This window comes from Pongo abelii, chromosome 14 (assembly GCF_028885655.2).
Source record: "Pongo abelii isolate AG06213 chromosome 14, NHGRI_mPonAbe1-v2.0_pri, whole genome shotgun sequence".
In the NCBI taxonomy this organism is placed as follows: domain Eukaryota; kingdom Metazoa; phylum Chordata; class Mammalia; order Primates; family Hominidae; genus Pongo; species Pongo abelii.
Window position 1 is genome coordinate 31,039,709 of NC_071999.2, and position 19,617 is coordinate 31,059,325.

At 38.1% G+C, this 19,617-nt stretch overlaps 1 protein-coding gene across 14 annotated transcripts in view; it reads right to left on the reverse strand.

Moving 5' to 3' along the window:
• Positions 1–19,617, reverse strand: part of RNF6 (ring finger protein 6) — a 140,234-nt gene that overhangs the window by 34,719 nt on the left and 85,898 nt on the right. For 5 of the 14 annotated variants that reach the window (XM_054528729.2, XM_024257645.3, XM_054528725.2 and 2 more), the window contains exon 6: positions 8,070–8,411. In XM_054528729.2, the coding sequence (XP_054384704.2) occupies positions 8,310–8,411 (102 nt within the window). In that variant the 3' untranslated portion in view covers positions 8,070–8,309. Of the gene's footprint in view, positions 1–1,046; positions 1,103–2,819; positions 2,898–8,069; positions 8,412–19,617 lie in introns of those variants that run through there. The other 9 variants (XR_008512510.2, XR_008512509.2, XR_010136649.1 and 6 more) reach the window with 4 other exon arrangements.

Here is a 19,617-nt window from a genome sequence, read left to right on the forward strand (position 1 = left end):
AAAGATTTTAAAATCAAAATACTAGACAAAAGTAGCGTATAACTGCAAGAGACAAACAGTGTTAAAGTATTTTTATTATTGGTAAAATATACATAAGATAATATTTACCATTTTAACCATTTTTACTTGTCATTAAGTACATTCACATTGTTGTGCAGTCATCACCACCATCATCTCCAGAACCTTTTCATCATCCCAACCGAAACTCCATATCTATTGAACAATCACTTCCTGTTCTCCTCTTTTCCCCATCCTGGAAACCACTATTCTACTGTCTGTCTCTACGAATATTAGAATTCCAGGTATTTCAGATAGGTGGAATCATACAATAATTGTTCTTTTGTGTCTGGCGTATTTCACCTAGCATAAGGCCTCAAGGTTCATCTCTGTTGTAACATCCATCAGAATTTCACTCCTTTTTAAAACTGGGTATGTTTCATTGTGTAGGTAGACCATACTTTGTTTATCCATTCATCCACTGGTAGTCATTAGAGATTTTTCTACCTTTTTGCTACTGTAAATAATGATTTTATGAACATTGATATACAAGATCTCTTTGAGGTTCTGCTTTTAGCTTTTTTGTGTATATACCTAAATGTGGAATTACTGGATCATATGGTAATTCTATATTTAATTTGTTGAGGAACCACCATATTATTTTCCATAGCAGCTATGCCATTTTTTTTTTTTTTTTTGCTTTAAAAAGATAGCCATCCTAATGGGTATGAGGTAATGGCTCATTGTGATTCTGATTTGCATTTTCCTAATGATTAGTGATGCTGAGAAGCTTTTCATGTGCTCCTTGGACATTTGTATATCTTCTTTGAAAAAATGTCTGCTCAAATCCTTTGCCGATTTTTGAACTGGGTTTTTTCTGTAGGGTTGTAGTTATTCATATATGCTTGATGTTAAACTTCCTTTCGTCTTGCTGTTTCAAATGTCATTGATTTCTGATCTTTGTGTTTTACCTACATAAACAATATAATTTATTTTCAAAGCTTGAATCTCAAAGGTAACTTTTATTAATATTATATTTAATCACTTACCTAAAGAGGCTAGGGTCACTTGACTAGGCAGCATGAATGAAGTGATCCTTTTCCAGCTGTCAATAGAAACAATACATTCTAAAGGATTAGCAAATAATCAGATTTTTATGAGCAGAAAAAGTACTGGAGATTTGGGCCAGGCACATCAGCTCATGCCTGTAATCCCAGCACTTTGGGAGACCAAGGTGGGCGGATCATTTGAGGTCAGGAGTTCGAGACCAGCCTTGCCAACATGGCAAAACCCTGTCTCTACTAAAAATACAAAAATTAGCCGGGAGTGGTGGTGCACACCTGTAATTCCAGCTACTTGGAAAGCTGAGAGAGGAGAATCATTTGAACTTGGGAGGCTGAGGTTGCAGTGAGCTGAAATTGTGCCGCTGCACTCCAGCCTGGGTGACAGGGTAAGACCCTGTTTCAAAAAAAAAAAAAAGCGTACTGGAGATTTGATTATTCCACCCTCCTTCATCTTTAGTTCTCCAAGTTCAAAAGGCTGCTGTTGTAATTCTCTGAACAGACATTTCCAGGAGTCAAAATCCTTTTTAAATAAATACTTACTGAAAATTCATTATTCAAATGATGCTATACAAGGTAACCAGAAATTAGAAAGTATATCTACCAATTACTGGTTATAATGACTAGCATTAATTAAGTTGGTACTATGCACTAGACACTGTGTTGAATGCCTTGCATATACAGTATTTTATTCAATCCTCATAGCAACCTCATGACATAGATTCTATTGTCATGCCCATTTCAGAGATTAGAGATCAAGACCAGGGAAGTTACATGAGAGGCCCAAGATGACACTGCTGATGAATGGTAAAGCCAGGATTCATACCCAGGAAATTTAACTCAAAACTCTGCCTTTTACCACAATTTATATATTGTCCCCAATTCATTGAAAAATAGAAAATTGCAATCCAATGAAACGTATTAAGAACAAAAAGTGGCTAGAAAAAAATAATTAAATGTCTTTCTTTTTCTAGGTACTGTACAAGTGTGGGAGTTTTAAAAAATGTAATTTACACCTGTAAAGTTGTGATTGTAATTTAAAAGGGAAATTAAACAAAGCTATTGTGCTGACTGTCCATTGGTAACCTGACTTTGCTCCCATCTCTGTCTGTTGTCCTGCAGGGACTGGCCGGGGTGGTGTGCATTTCTCCTGATCTGTCATCAGCCTGATTCCAAGTCAGGTTCTGCCTTTCAGAGAATGTTCAGTAAAAAAGTAGAAGCTTTATTATTGTTCTTCTGGCAGTGGTGAGCAGACTGTTGAGTTTGGCAGATGTAAAACTTTGTAGCAGCCTCTGAAATTTCTAGCAGTCTTGGGATGCTTGCTGTGGGTCATCTGCCCCAGGGAGGCAGGGCAAGGGGGCTCCTGCCAGCAGGTTCCTGACTCTGAAAGCCCGTTGTGACCTGAGAGCTGAAAACAACCTTCGCTATCTTCCCCTCCAGCTCTTCCACTCTTTCATAAGTACATAATAACCTATATTAGATCTGTTCTGCTTGAACCTAACACTGTATTATCAGCTACCCCATGAGGCAATATTATTACCCATGATACAGTATTGTCAATTACCCATGATGCAGTATTACTCATGATGCAGCATTGTCAATATTTTGAACAAAGTATGATTTAAATTCCCCCCTGGCTCCATGTATGTCCATTAAAGCTATACTCTGTGGCTGACTTTGGCATTTTAATTTGCACAAGTTCTCCCTAGAGGCTTCTTTAAAGCTCCTATCACATTGTCCAGTCCCTAAAGGAGGCCTCACCTGCCCGAGTTCTTCATTGAGATTGAATGTTCTGGCCATGACATAGACATTATTGATTTTATAATGCATATCTTCATCCTGCAAGAAATGAAAAAGTCTTTCACGCTGCCACTGAGCTCTCTATGTGACTGACATTTAGAAAGACTTCACAATGGAGAATGTAGAATATTTGGATTAAAGATAGAATGTATCTTTAGTTTCTCACATATTAGGAGAATCAAATCAGGAGAGGCAGTGCCACGTAGAAATAAATTTTGATGTGTTGGTGATCTGAAGTTCGAAAACTTGGCTTGCAAAGCCCTGGGTCTGCCTCAGACAAGCTGTGGCCCTTAAGAAAGTTAATTAATATCTCTGTGCCTCAGCTACTACATCTATAAAATGGAAGCAACAATACAGATCTCACAGCACTCTTGGCAAAGAGAATGCATTTGAAAGCACTTGCTTCATGTTGTGGCTGTTAAAATAATATTCCTCTTCAAATGTTGGCAATCCAATGATATATCGAGAGGACATTTTTAATATGTGACATTTACCAATAATTTAGTTTTTAAAAAAATTTTTTTTGAGACTGAGTCTCACTGTGTTGCCCTGGTTGGAGTGCGGTGGTGCCATCTTTGCTCACTGAAACCTCTGCCTCTCAGGTTCAAGTGATCCTTGTGCCTCAGCCTCCCAAGTAGCTGGGATTACAGGAGTGCGCCACCACACCCGACTAATTTTTGTATTTTTACTAGAGACCAGGTTTCACCATGTTGCCCAAGCTGGTCTCCAACTCCTGGGCTCAAGCAATCCACCTGCCTCAGCCACCCAAAGTGCTGGGATTACAGCCATGAACCACCGCACCTGGCCCAAAAATAATTTTTTAATATAACTAGATTTTGCAACCCCATGTTCACACTAGAAAATTAGTTCAGTCCCAACTTATTAAGTATTTATGACAGTCAATACCCAGTTGTCCCCTAAGAAATCTTTTCTTGAATGTGAAGTAATTCGGGAATGATTATGTGTCTGTCATTCTTGCCAAGATTTGTAAGTCTTCTGGACTCTTCTCCCCTTCTTTATTGACTGTTTTCAATTTTAATGGATTAACTATCTCTCTACACTTACCACTAAACCACTCTCTCTTAAATCTTTCTTATCGGTTAAAACAAATACATTAAAAAATGGTGTCCTCAAGATGAACACAAAGAGGACAAGCAGAGCTGAGCCATGCTGACAGCAATGCTTGGCTTAGAATAGTTCCATCATGAGGACGGTTACATTGACTCTTAAAAGGAACACAAAAGCTATGCCTTAAGAGATAATTTTTTTAATCTTCTGATTTTAATACTCACTCAGTTTATAAACTGGGCCTGAATATATTTCACAATTTCCATAGTGACCGGCATAGGGATGAGGTTCTGGTACAAAATGATAGACCAGGCATGGTGGCTCACACCTGTAATCCCAGCACTTTAGGAGGCCGAGATGGGTGAATCACCTGCGGCCAGGAGATAGAGACCAGCCTGGCCAACATGGTGAAACCCCGTCTCTACTAAAAATACAAAAATTAGCCAGGGATGGTAACGAGCACCTGTAATCCCAGCTACTGGGAAGGCTGAGGCAGGAGAACTGCTTGAACCCGGGAGGCGGAGGTTGCAGCCAGCCAAGATCATGCCACTGCACTCCAGCCTGGGTGACAGAGTGAGATTCTGTCTCAAAAAAAAAAAAAAAAAAAAAAAAAAAGATGATGAACACCAATATGTCAAACAAAATGACATGAGAGCTGCTGGAACCTCTGGAAAAACATCAGAGACACCACCTCACAGCTTCAGGCAATGCCTTTATTCATCTTTGTTTGCACTATTGCATTTTAAAATTTTGGAATTTTCTCTATGAAAATTATGATTAGAAGTGGACACAAGTATGAAATATTTTTAAATGTATATTAGTTCCACACCAGCCATGTAACAGGGAGTATGGGAAGCTTTGAGATTCAAGATCAAAGAAGATACCAACTTTGCCCTCAGGGAGCTTAGCGTGAAGCTTGGGAAAGTCAGCTGGATCCGGAAATACAGTATGACGAATTCCAGAGTGGCACTGAGCGCTGAGCACAGGGATGACAGCACAAAATAGGGGGCCTAGAGGGGACCTCAGAAAAGGAGATGAACCAAGTTGAAAGAAGAAGTTTGTTACATGCAGATGAGGGGAAGTGAATGAGGAGGGTATTCTAATTCTAGCTGGAAATAACAGTAGGTGTGAAGTCAAAGAGACCTGAAGCAGCGTTGGGGAAATGAAGCATGTATGTGTATGTATACATATAATGATTTTTTTTTTTTTTTTTTGAGACAGAGTCTTGCTCTGTCACCCAGGCTGGAGTGCAGTGGTGCAATCTCAGTTCAATGCAGCCTCCGCCTCTGGGGTTCAAGCAATTCTCCTGCCTCAGCCTCCTGAGTAGCTGGGACTACAGGTGCCCGCCACCATGCCTGGCTAATTTTTTGTATTTTGAGTAGAGACAGGGTTTCGCCATGTTGGCCAGGCTGGTCTTGAACTCCTGACCTCAGGTGATCCACCGGCCTCGGCCTCCCAGAGCGTTGGAATTACAGGCATCAGCCACCACGTCTGGCCTAAAACACAGTATATTTCTTGAAGCTCTGAGGATTCTAACTCTTTGGGATGACAAAACAAATACAAAGCAAATACAAAGTGGTGTGGTCCTGAGCTGGCCATAGTTCCGCAAGAGCATGCACCCAGTTCCTCAGTCACACGGGGCCCAGCTTTCCTTGACGAGTCTCTCACCACTCCATGCCTCCTTCTGCCCTCTGCACAGCAGTCACACTGAGCTGCACTTGCCAAATGGCCTTTGGACATGGGCAATATTCTTGGCCTAGAGCTCTCCTATGAGGCTCCCCTTCATTCTTCCCTCCGTACTCCTTTTAATTTCCATCTGTTCTCATCCTTAAGGTTTCAGTTTGTGTGTTACCTCCTCATGGAAGCCTCAGCGTTAGGTTGGAAGGGGCTCCAATGTGGACACGTGGCATCCTATACTTTCCCCTCTTCATTTACTGTCAGTATTCTATTACTTTGACTGTCTTCCTCCATACATTATAAATACCTCGGGGACAGGAAACATCCTGTTTCTCACTGTACCCCAAGGTCTCAGCACAGCATCTTGCATTATGTGCTAACTGTGGAAGGAACGGCGAAAGCCAAATGCGATTTAGAAAATGGAAAAATGGGTAGATTTGCTGTCAATTTACTTTTCATTAATAATAAACATTCAGGAAATTCCTAGTCCAAAACAAGATTTAGTTGAGATTCTCTTCAGCTGAAAAAACAAAAAACAACAACAAAAAACAACACACACAAAAAAAGATGTCCTGAGGGGTGATCAAAAGAAAGGTAGCAACAGAGAGAAATGGTACATGTGAGTGAGTGAGAAGTTGGGTAGAACTTTTTTTTTGAGACAGAGTCTCGCTCTGTCGCCCAGGCTGGAGTGCAGTGGAGCAATCTCGACTCACGGCAAGCTCCGCTTCCCGGGTCCACACCATTCTCCTGCCTCAGCCTCCCGAGTAGCTGGGACTACAGGTGCCCGCCACCATGCCCTGCTAATTTTTTTTTTTTTTTTTGCATTTTTAGTAGAGACGGGGTTTCACCGTGTTAGCCAGGGTGGTCTGATCTCCTGACCTCAGGTGATCCACCCACCTCGGCCTCCCAAAATGCTGGGATTAAAGGCGTGAGCCACCGCAACCGGCCGAAGTTGGGTAGAACTTCTAATGTCATTTTGGCAAAAAAAAAAAAAAAAGTCTTAACCATAACTAGTGGCCATATATAGAGTAAAATCAATCAATGCAGATGTAATGTAAAACAAGCATTATTCATATGAAAACTTTTTTGATAAATGAAAGCAAAGCAACACACATTGTTGACAAAAAATCATTCATTTCAGACTATGTAAAATGTACTCAACTTATGTAAACAAGGAAAACCTAAGTGAAAACAAAATTTCCCCTAGCCCCTGAAGACACAGGATAATTGTGTTTTAGGCAATAAATGTCTGGTAAGAAATCATTTTAAAAGTCAGAAGAAATATCTAAAACTAGAGATGAGATACGAACCTCTCTGAAAATTTCAGGGTAATAAACAGAAATTAGCCTTCTAAATTTAAGAGATATATACTAAACTCCCTCACTTCATAAAAGCAGAAGGAAAAGTCGAGTAGCAGTACTATTTATCATCACAGATAATTTTACCTTCATGAGTTTGGTTTCAAATCCAGGGTAAACAACTATGCCAATGATCCACTGAGTATTTCTAAGCTGTGTACCTCTAAACAAGACCTGATCAGGCCCAATTGGAACAGGACTAAAAACATAAAAATAGCATTTATAAAGTACCAAACAAATTTTCTCTTTTCACAATGTAAAAAAGCCCAGGTTTTACCTTACATATATTTCCTATTGTCAAGTTCAATTTTTTGAGAAAATGACAAAGCAACAAATGTTTTTTCATAAAAAGCACCTATTCCTAAAAGAGTATGGAAAAATTTTTTGTTTTAGTATCCATTTCTCACCATTCCAAACAAATGTCAATCAAAAATTTTAGAGAAAAAAAACATCTCTTATACCTAGGGTAACTGTAAAATTTATTTGTCAGAGAAGATGACGTGGACAAATAGAAACCTGTGTGCCAATTTAGCAATCTATAGAAAGGATTACATGTGTTAATTCAGAGCAAGCTCAGTTGGCCATGTTTTCTTGGCCTCCTCCCCTCCAGCACTGGATTGACTTGCTATGTGAAAGATGGGCTGGGAGTGGTGGCTTATGCCTGTAATCCTAGCACTTTGGGAGGCCAAGGAGGGCAGATCATCTGAGGTCAGGAGTTCGAGACCAGCCTGGCCAACATGGTGAAACCCTGTCTCTACTAAAAATACAAAAATTAGCCAGGCATGCTGGTGGAAGCCTGTAATCCCAGCTACTAGGGAGGGTGAGGAAGGAGAATTGGTTGAACCTGGGAGGTGGAGATTGCAGTGAGCCAAGATGGTGCCACTGCACTCCAGCCTGGGGGACAGAGAGAGACTCCATCTAAAAAAAAAAAAAAAAAAAGATGCTCCTAAGAAACTTGTAGTGGAAAACATGGAAGTGTGGAGCAAGAAAAATTCCTCTATCGTCATCAAACCTTTCAACACCTTGTTCTTCCCACTGATTTACTCCAAGGATCGCAGATATTTACAGGTAGGTATACTGATTAAGAAACTGCCATACACTTTCCAGCCATATTTAAGAATCCTTTTTTTAATTACACAAATGCTTATTACATTACAATAAATTACAATTCCATAGATGCTTCCGGGTATTTCAAAGCCAAGTACCATACGAACAAGTACAATGTTTTAAAATGTAATCAGTTGACAAAACAAATGCTGTCATATTCTATGTTCCATAAAAGAAAAAAAATTGTTTGTGAAGAGAAAGATAATACCTTTTACCTCTTAGGCTCAAGGTTCCAGCAAAGCTATTGAAATAACTTCACCGTCATTTTTGCTTCACAGTCTATTTTTCCAGATAGGCGTAACAACTGGTTTTCTGGCAGCACTTCGGCTGTTTCCGGCAAAGCCTATAAAATAAAACCAAAGAGAGAAAACTAAAAATAGAAGTTTAATGTACTATGTTTAAAGTTCCATGTCTTTAGTAATTAATAAAAGATTATGATAGTATCTAAAAATGTATTGCACTCACTAGATAATAAAATAGTGCACATCACACTTTAACATAAACCTTGTTAGAAGATGTTGCCATCCCAGCATTTTGCAAATAACTTTAATAAAAAGAAAAGAGGTAGAAATATTAAGTTTTCATCATCTGTACTGAAAGTATTGTTTTTGAAAGTGTAATCACCATGACCGTATAATATTTGATACATTTATGTATGTAGCTGATGATGTTGAATTATCAATCACACTTTGAGTAGCAAGGATTTAGAACAGTGGTTCCAAACTTTTTGCAGGCATCAGATTCACCAAAAGGTCTTGTTAAAATATAGATTCCTGGGATCCACACACACGGTTTTTTTCTTTGGTGTTTCTGTGGTGGGGGTGCCAGAATTTGCATTTCTAACATTTCCCACAAGATGATGCTGTTGCTGAGCCAGAGATCAGACTTTGAAAACCACTGATCTAGAGAATGCCTTATTCCAATAAAATAAGATGATGTCAGCTTTACAGACAGAGAAGAGGCAGATTATGTTCAAGAGAATAAGAATAAAATTGTCCAAAGTCTTTTTCACAGAATACAAGATACAGGAAGACAGTGGATTTTTAAGTATTGAAATAAAAGACCTCTAGATCGATGGGTTTTTATGAAAATTTTTGTTATTCAAATTACCTTTCCCCTATAGGTAAAGTGTCATTTTTCTCTCACTGCTGTCAACATTTTCTGAAATTTATTTTCATAAGTTTGACTATTATATGTGCTGGTATGGATTTGTTTGGATTTATCTTTTTTGGTTGGCTCGGCTTGTTGAATCTACGGTTTGTGTTTTTTGGCAAATTGGGGAAGTTTTCAGCCAAATTTTTCTGGCCTATTCTCTCTCTTCTCCTTCCAGGACTCTGGTGACATGAAGGTTAGCTGTTTGGTTATGTTCCCAAAGGTCCTTGAAACCTGATCACGTTTGTCAGTCTGTTTCCTCTCTACTGTTCAAATTGGGTAATTTCTATTGTTTTGTCTTTCAGTCCACTATTCTTTCTTCTGTCCCTTCCTTTCTGCTGTTAAGCCTATCCCTAGAGGTTTTTACATTTCAGTTTTGTATATTTAATTTCTAAAATTTCTAGCTGGATGTTTCTTGTACTTTCTATTTCTTTGCTGGGATTTTCTGTTTACTTTGCTGAGATTTTATTTTTCCATTTGTTTCAGGCATGTTTGTAATTACTCCCTGAAGAAATCATATGATGGATGCTTTAAAATCTCTCAGATAATTCTAAGATTTCTGTTTTCTTGATGTTGGCATCAATTGATTGTATTTTTCCATTCAGTTTAAGATCTCCCTGGCTTCTGATATATATGATGAAGATTTTCAGTTGAAACCTAGACATTTTGGTTATTAGGTTATGAGACTCTGGATATCATTTAAACTTTCTGTTTTATCTGGTTTTCTCTGACACATCTCCAACAGGAGAAAGGAGGTATTGAGTCATTACTGCAAGTTGGGGGATAAAGTACAAGTTGCACACTTGACCTCTGTTGACAGCCAAGGAGGAGCTCCTTGTTGCAGCTGGGCAAGGGTAAGAGTTCTGACCCTCCCGTAGACCTTTGCTGATACTGCCCTGGCATGAAGGAATTGGAATGCCTTCTGCCATCCACATCGTCTCCACTGACACTATGAAAAGAGGGAAGGACTTCATTATTGCCTGGCAGAAATGAAAGTCCTGGCTTCCTACCTGGCCTCCTCTGACACTACCCTTATAGGGGATTTGGGGTACTTCACTACAGTCTGGAAATCGAGGCTCCCTACTCGACCTTTGCTGGCATGGGTGAGCGTGAGGCCACATTTTTACTATGGTGTCAAGATTTTGTCTTGTTAAGTTGCTCCTTTCCTGGTCTTTTGACTGGAGAGAACAGGCTTTGGTTGGGTTGTTTTTTGTTTTTTGTTTTTTTGATTTTTTGTTTTTTTCTCAGTGTCCATTGATCTTTCTGGGTTTCCGGCTTCTTCCGTCGAAGCCCCAGATGTATGAGACAAATGGAAAACTCAGGGAACTCACCACCATGTTGTTCTATGGATTCCAAGAACCCTAGCCCAGTCTGCTTTCTTCTCCCAATCTTTCAGAGTCTTCGCAGGTTTTTTCTTTATATAATGCCCAAAGTTGTTCATTGTTCTTAGCAGGAAAAATGGGGAAAACTGTATCTACTCCATCTTCCCAGAAATCAAACTCTGTAATTGCATTTTAAAAAATCTTGAAGTTACCACCAAACTATTAAAATGATTACCATTGGGAATAAAAGTGAAATTTGGAAGTGGAGAGGGTTAAATAGACTACATATGTTTCTGTATTATTTATATTATTTTTAGAAAGATGATGTATTACTTTAACAAGTTCTCATTTTTCCATTTCTAATTAAGTTAAAGTTTACAAAAAAAGATTGGCAAACAAACATGTGAATAGACAAATGTAAAATCAGAGGTTTTTTACTAAGAAAACTAATAAGGCAGGGGATGAATTATCTTAAAGAGCAATATGTTTTTCCCATTAACAAAAAGTTAATTGGAAAACCATCTCCTTGCATTCATGATCATAAGTTTTTCTGAAATTCAAATGGTAGTTTTAAAAGCAGTAGTATATAAGATCTCTTAGAATTCATTTGCAACCACCCCTTGCAATCAAGCCATGATCTTGAGCCATGGCAGTAATTTTAACATCAGAGAACTAACAGCTTCAAAACAATATGTATAAGCGTTCGTTATCCTTTATGACCTGAATTTTATAGCACATACTTTTTATACCAATAATAGCAGTCACCTAGCTTCCCTTTATAATAATAATAATAATGCACCATTTTAATATCTGATGAGGATAAATTACATCCACTCAATAGTGCTGAGATAATTTTTTTGTGAAAACACAGCTGGCATCTGACAAAACTTGACATTGTGGGCCCAGATGTAAAATTAGGATTAGAAAAGGTGTCTTTATCTGCCATATCTTTAGATCCGTCTCTCTATCCAGATTAGCTGTTGCCATATAACACATCAACTGAGGTTCACTAGAAAAATAAAACAAATGATATTGAATTACTATCTCTTCATCAAATTATTTTCCCAATAATGGTAAGTATGAAATGTGACTCATAAGATTTGGATGTTTTGTCCCCTCCAAATCTCATGTAGGATTGTGACCACCAGTGTTGGTGGTAGGCCTAGGAGGCAGTGTTTGCATCATGGGGATGGATCCCTCAAGAATGTCCTCATAGTGGTGCTGTCCTCATAGTGATAAGTGAGTTTTCACTCTATAATTTCAAGCAAGATCTGGTTGTTTAAAAGAGCCTGGCACCTCCTCCCTCGCTCTCTTGCTCCCTCTCTTACCATGTGATATGCTGGCTCCCCTTGGCCTTCCACTGTGATCATGTTTCCAGAGGCCTTCACCAGAAGCAGCTGCTGGCACTATGTTTCATGTACAGTCTGGAGAATCATGAGCCAAATAAACCTCTTTTCTTTATAAATTACCTGGCCTCAGGTATTTCTTTACAGCAATGCAAACAGACTAATACAGTGACCTACATCAATAATTGTTCCTCAAAATTAAAAGGACTACAAACAACCACTTCACCAGGAGATGTTCACAGTCTGATCGTACCAGCCTAAAATTCATCTTGCAGAACAGCTCAATAGAAAAGCATCTACCCTTATAGTTCTGTGTGATTACTCTTTAACCCCAAGAAGAGAAACTGCTGAGGATGAACAGATGTCATATAGATCAGAATAGTCAAATCTAAAATTATGTTATTTTCTAAAATGGTTCCATTATAATTTCCAAAGGCCCAAGCTCTATGGCCTTTAGAATGAGAGTACATCTTCCAGAACAAGTGTGAATAGAGTAGACAAAACTACACTTGAGGCTTCTCTGCTTCCATTTAACCTCAACAGTTAGGGGATCAAGGCACTGAATTAACTAACATTTACCTTGCCAGATTTTATTCCATGTCAAATGATAACACATTTATGAAAATGAGTAATTTTGGAGGAAAAGTCACAAAGAATAACACAAATCGTTCACTAAAGTTTATTGGGTCTTAAAGTCTGACTTCTCTCTTTTGGCTGTATCTTATTCACTGAAATATCAGGTTTAAAGTAAAACAATCTGTATTAATTTAACTGGTTGAGACATATACCCCCAAATAATGACTAATATGTAATCTAATACCAAAAATATGGCCTCACTGGGGAGGCCAGTGATATGATAAAGGATCTCCAAAATCCCTTTCCTCTATAAAAAACACAATGAGAAAACTGGCAAAAGTCATCAGAATCAACTTTTTCAAAACTCTGAAAATGAACCAAACGCTTAAAGCAACCCAGGGAGCTTTTATTCAAGAAAAATGGCTGAATCTTGGTAAGAGCTGTGAGCTTTGTGATGTTTTAACTTACTCTATTTCCATCCACTGCTTTCTAGCTCAGAAAGCATTGTCTTTGAAAAATAACAACTCACATTCTCCGTACTGAGAGAGCTAAACAGAGCTAGAGCTCCTTCAAAGATCTTCATTCCCAAAGATCCATTACTAGATCTATTTGATGGTTCTCTAGAAGACTTCCCCTTGAAAGCTTGTTTTTATTTAACCTCACTAAATCTTACCCAGTGCTCAAAGCATTTTCCTGGTGCAGGAGGGTGAAATTTATTGAAAATGTCTACAGAAAAGTGCATTAATGTTGCAGCTGCCTGAGGTGATGGATAGCAATTGGGGTAAACAATAGACTAACTGAAAAACTTTTTTTAAAGAAAATTAGAATGAGCAGCAACAAAAACCAATCCTGAAGAGAAGAAAGGTGATTTACAGAATTGCCCGTTATATTACTTAAAATGTTCACTTTTCTACAAAAAAAAATTATGAGACATGAAAAGGTACAAGTAAGTATCTTGCATCTTTCCCATTCACTGAGAAAAAAGCAATCAATAGAAATTGTCTCAAAGTCTAGACTTTGGGCTTATTAGACAGAACTTTTTATCAGTTGTGTTGAGTGTCTTCAAAGAGCTAGAAGGAATTATGTTGAAGGAAATAATACATAAGAATATGTCTCACTAAATTGAGAATATCAATAGAGATAGAAATTATTAAAAAAAAAAAAAAAAAAGAAACCAAATAGGAACTCTGGGGTTGAAAAGCCCAAAAACTGAAATGAGAAGTTCACCAGAGAGGCTCAAGAGAAGATTTTAGCAGGCAGGAGAAAGACTCAGCAAACTTGGAGACCGATCTATTGAAATGATCCAGTCTGTGAAACAGCATGCATAAAAAATGAAGAAAACGAAGAGTCTTAGAGACCTATGAGACACAATCAAGCATACCAACATAAGCATAATGAAAATCCTAGAGGAAAGGAAGAAGATACATGAGGAAGAACATTTAAAGAAATAATGGCCAAGGCTGGGTGCGGTGGCTCATGCCTGTAATCCCAGCACTTTGGGAGGCACGAGGTGATTCACGAGTGAGGCAGGTGAATCACGAGGTCAGGAGATCAAGACCATCCTGGCTAACACAGTGAAACCCTGTCTCTACTAAAAATACAAAAAATGTATTTTGTATTTTTACACTTGGGGCTTCTCTGCACACTTGGGGCGTGATGGCAGGCACCTGTAGTCCCAGCTACTCTGGAGGGTGAAGCAGGAGAATGGCGTGAACCCGGGAGGCAGAGCTTGCAGTGAGCTGAGACTGCACCACTGCACTCTAGCCTGGGTGACAGAGGGAGACTCCGTCTCAAAAAAAAAAAAAAAAAAAAGAAAAGAAATAATGGCCAAAAGCTCCCCCAACGTGATGGAAAGCATTAATCTGCACATCCAAGAAGCTCAACAAAATAGGACTCCAAGTGGTGTATACTCAAAGAAATGCACACCTAGACAAATTGTAATCAAACTATTGAAAGGCAAAGCCAAGAGAATCTTGAAAGCAGGAAAGAAGCTACTAATCACATCTAAGGTACACTAAAAAATATTAACAGCTAATTTCTCAGCAGAAATCTTGGCAGAGAGAAGACACTGAGATGACATATCCAAAGTACTGGAAGGAAAAAATTGTCAACCAATAATTTTATATCGAGTAAAACTCTCCTTCAAAAATGAGGGAGTAGTTATGACATTCCCAAATAAACAAAAACTGAGAGACAGTGTCACTAATATACTTGCCCTACAATATATACTAAAGAGGGTTCTTCAGCCTGAAATGAAAGGTTACTAAACTGTATATGAATCCACATGAAGAAAATAAGAATATTCATTAAGACAACTCTATAGGTAAATGGAAAAGACAGTTATGTGTATTTTTTCTTTATAACTCCTTGTTTTCTCCTCTCTAATTTGGAAGCCAAATGCATAAGGCAATGATTATAAATCTGTGTTGATGGGCAGATGATGAATAAAGATGTAATTTGTGATAATAATAGCAAAAAGAGGGAAAAAGGGGGTGAAGCTATTTTGGAGCAGTTTTTATATACTATAGAAATTAAATGGGTATTAATTCAAATGAGATTATTATAAATTAAGATTAAGATATTAATAGTAATCCCCAAGCCAACCACTAAGAAAATAACTAAAAAATATGTAGTAAAAGAAATAACAAGGAATGAAAATGATACTAGAATATACGTATTTAGCGTAAAAGAAGGCAGGTCTGTTTCTGGATTCTCCACTGTCTTCTACTGGCCTCACTTTTCTAATCTTGTGCCAAATTGTGCTTTTTAAAACACCGTAAATTAAATAGTATCACTTCATGTCTGGTCAGATGGGTACCCTCAAATTATTCTTTTTCATAAGTGTCTTGATTATTCTTAGCTATTTGTTCTTCCAAATACGATTATATTAACCATGTTTTTTAACTTTCTGTATCTTATATGTTTTGACGTCTTAAAATTCTTTGCTGTCCAGAGACAGCTTGTCTTTCCCAGGGCTAGCCAATGCTTAAAGATAGCAAAGGGCTCTGATGGGGGCTCACCCTTCATATGCAAACTGAACCGCCAACCACTCCATTTCTCCAACTCTCACACACCAAGCCAATATTTCCCTACCCTAAATCATCCCAGAGTCAGAGACCAGGCAACTAGAGACCACCGCCATAGCCCAGAGCTCACCGGAATTATTCCAACTGACCATTCCTAAGCTGTTTCCTCTGCCCTACCTTGCTTTTTTTATGGAAACCCCAATAAATGCTCTGGCCTAGGCTTTTCCCTCCTTCTTGCTTCTACCTCCTGACCAAACCTGATGCTTTCCCTGTGGCCCTGTGTGGCATGCCCTCTCTCTCAGAATACTGTTATAAATTCTTTTTTCAGTAGCATTGACCACCCTGTGTCACCACTCAGTCACCTCCATAAATTAAAATCCCACGGATACAAATGGGACAATACTTTACAATCAGCTTGTCAATATCCACCAAAACCTGTTTAACACTTCGGTTGGAATTGCAATAAACCTCAAGATCAATTTGAAGGAAATTGACATCTTTATAATATTGACTCTTCCTGTCCAAGAAAATGGTATATTTCTGCATATATTTAGTCCTTCCTTGATGTCTTTTAATAAAGTTTTATTATATTCTTTATGAAGGACTTGCAAATATTTCCTTGCATATGTTTACTCTTAAGTCCTTTATAATTTTTGTTGCTATTTTAAGATGTATCTTACTTTTTTCTTTTCTTTTCTTTTTATTTTTTTAGAGACTGGGTCTCACTGTGCCCCCCAGGGTGATCATAGCTCACTGTAATCTTGAACTCTTGGGCTGAAGCAATCCTTCCACCTCAGCCTCCTGAGTACCTGGGATTACAGGCATGAGCCACTGAACCTGGCCTTATTTCACTTTTTGACTGATACATAACTGTTGGCATATAAAATGTAACTGACTTTGCAAAATATGTCTACAAACTTGCTAATCTCTTTTGTTAATACTTTCCAATTACTTATAAATATTTTGGGGATGGGGATTAATATAGACAATCTATAATTAATGAATATTAACTTTATACAAATGAGAATTTCATTTCATTTTCTATTGCTTATATGCTATTTTTTCCTTTAATCAGGTGTTAAAACAAAAACTTCAGCCGAATTTAATTGAAAGGAGTTTAATTGAGCAATGAACGATTCGTGAATTGGATGGCCTCCAGAATCACAGCAGACTCAGAGAGACTCCAGCGCAGCCACGTGGTAGAAGATTTATGAACAACCAAAGAAAGGAAAGTGAAGTACAGAAAATGGAAGTGAGGTATAGAAACAGCTGGACTGGGTCAGCTCAGCTTTTGCTTTATTTGAACACAGTTCCAACAATTAGCTACATTTGACTGGCCAAAACTCAGTAATTGGCACAGGTGTGGACTGCGGTCGGTTTACACCTCCACTTGTTACAGTTCACAATGTACAGAAAAACCTTTAGGCCAAACTGAAAATATGTAAGGAGACAGTTTTCGGCTAAACTTGATTTAACACAGGTTAAAGCAGTTTTCTTTGATTGACAATTTCCTAAGAGTTTTCTGTTGTTGTTGTTATAAATAGATGTCGCATATTATGAAATGCCTCTACTGACATAATCATATTTTTTTACCTTTAATCTATTAAAGGTGAAAAATTGCACTGTTTGACTTTCTAATAGAGCTGTCGTGGTCACCCTTCAGAAGCAGGGTTGACCTCCCGGTCAAAATTTGGCTCGGCTATTAAGACTGATGGTGCCACAAACATGCCAAAGGGATGTAGAAAGATTTATTATTTATGTCATGAGGGTTTCTGGGAGAGAAGGGAAGCTGATCCAAAAATGTCTTGGGAGAGCAAGGAAAGGAGACTGGTTTAGGTTTTTTTGCTGGTTAGGCAGTGAGGCCAGGGTGAGGGTTCTCATACTCAAGCAGGAGTTTACGTGATTTCAAACCCCTGCGGGTGCCAAAGGAGAAGACACCTGGACTTTCTTTTCAGCTTGCCCAGAGGTAGGGCAGAAGGGGAACGGGATGGGTAGGTAAGGCTTAGAAACTGTCACCAGCCAGTCATCAACAAATAGAGTCAGAACTCTTTATTACAAAGACAAACTTGCATTTCTGGAATGAACCCCATTTGATCACAATATACGACCATTTTTTATATTGTCAGATTTAGTTTAAGATTTTTATTATCTATATGAAAAGGGAAATGGGCTTATAAATTTCCTTTCTTATTCTGTCTCTGTTGATTTTTTATGTCAAGTGTATTTATACAAGCCTCACAAAATTAATTTGGGGGTAATCTTTCTTTTTATTCCCTTGAGGGTTTTTTCATAAAATTGATGTTTTTCTCAAAAAAAAAAAAAAAAAAAACCTTTTATCATTATGTAATGACTCTTTATCTCCACTAATGCTTTTTGGCTCAAAGTCTATTTTGTCTCATAACGATACCAACTCTTCTGTATTTCTTTTCTGTAGTATTTTCTGTGTATGCTTTTTCATCCTTTGATTTCAATCATTGTGGGCCCTTATGTTTTAGGTAAATCTCTTGTAAACAGCATTAAAAAAAATCTTAAAATCTTTTTGTGACTTCTTAAATCAATTTTATTAATTGTAATTATTGATATATTTTTATTTATTCTACCGATTATGTGCATTCTACTTCTCCCTCGTTTTGTCTTTTTCCTCTTCTTTTTAACAATTCTTTTGGATACTTTGGTTTTTTTTTTTTTTTTTCTGTTTCTCCATTTCTCCACTTGAAGTGGTTGAAAATTAGATGCTTTGTGTCTAATCTTTTCAGTGTTAAAAATAATGTTTTAGACCAATCCTAAATTTAAGGTTTATAGCTGTATGTATTTTAACCCTCATCCCAAACAATTCAAATACTTTAAGTCCAGTTCTGATGATCACCCTCACAACTTCTATGGTGCTGTTTCCCAATAGAGCCATCTCTTGGTATCCTTAGGGTTCCAGGACTTCCCTGGGGATATCAAAATCCATGGATGTTCAAGCCCCTGATATTAAATGGCATAATATTTGCATATAACCTATGCACATCCTCTTGTATACTTTTTAATCATCTCTTAATTACTTATAGTACCTAATAAAATATAAGTGCTATATAAATAGTTGTCTATACTGTGTTGGTTAATGACAAGGAAAAACAGTCTGTACATGTACAGCAGAGATTCAAATCATTGTTCTGAATATTTTCCATCCACAATTGGTTGAATCCACAGATGCGCAACCCACAGACCCGGAGGCTGACCATGTTTTACTCCAAGCCTCACGTCCAGGAAACCCAGTGAATCCAAGGAATGTTCTTTCAACAACCCTGAAAAATTGTCATCCATTATCTATTGAACAATTCTTTTTTTCCCTTTTTTGTTTTATCTCCTTCTGATTGGTTAAATGTTTACTCCTTATTCTCCATGATCACATTAAATTACCCGCTAAAATTTTTTTCACCTCACAGGCAAGTTGGATCCAGAGATCTAGTCTGCGTGAGGCCTGCCCAAATTCTCACAGGGATTGTGTTTTCACTCCATGCTGTGCCGTGGTCAAGACGAGCACATTTCTCAGGCTTTACTTTTTATTGCGTCTGAACTAAGGGTGTAGTTCTCAGCTTTATTTAAGATCACCTACCAGATCTCATGGGAGTGTCCCCAGAGGTTTATTCCCTGTCTCCTGCACTCCCTGTGCTCAATAAAATGGAAGCTCAAGGTCTTCAGGGTTTGGCAGAAACTCTCAGGAAAAGGCTTACATTGGCATGGAATTAACTTCCATGGTTTCTAGGATTTCAGTTCCTTCTGGGAACTGGAACTCTGGTTTTCTTACTTTTATGCCAGCTCAAATAAGCATTTAGATAAGTGTGTGTGTGCACATGTGTGCATGTCTTTGTTGTTTTAATGGGGGCAGAAAAAATCACTTAGAAAATATAATCTTCAAAATTGCCAGAAAACTTGACTGGGCGTGGTAGCTCATGCCTGTAATCCCAGCACTTTGGGAGGCCGAGGTGGGCGGATCACGAGGTCAGGAGATCGAGACCATCCTGGCTAACATGGTGAAACCCTGTCTCTACTAAAATACAAAGAATTAGCTGGACGTGGTGGTGGGCACCTGTAGTCTCAGCTACTCAGGAGGCTGAGGCAAGAGAATGGTGTGAACCCAA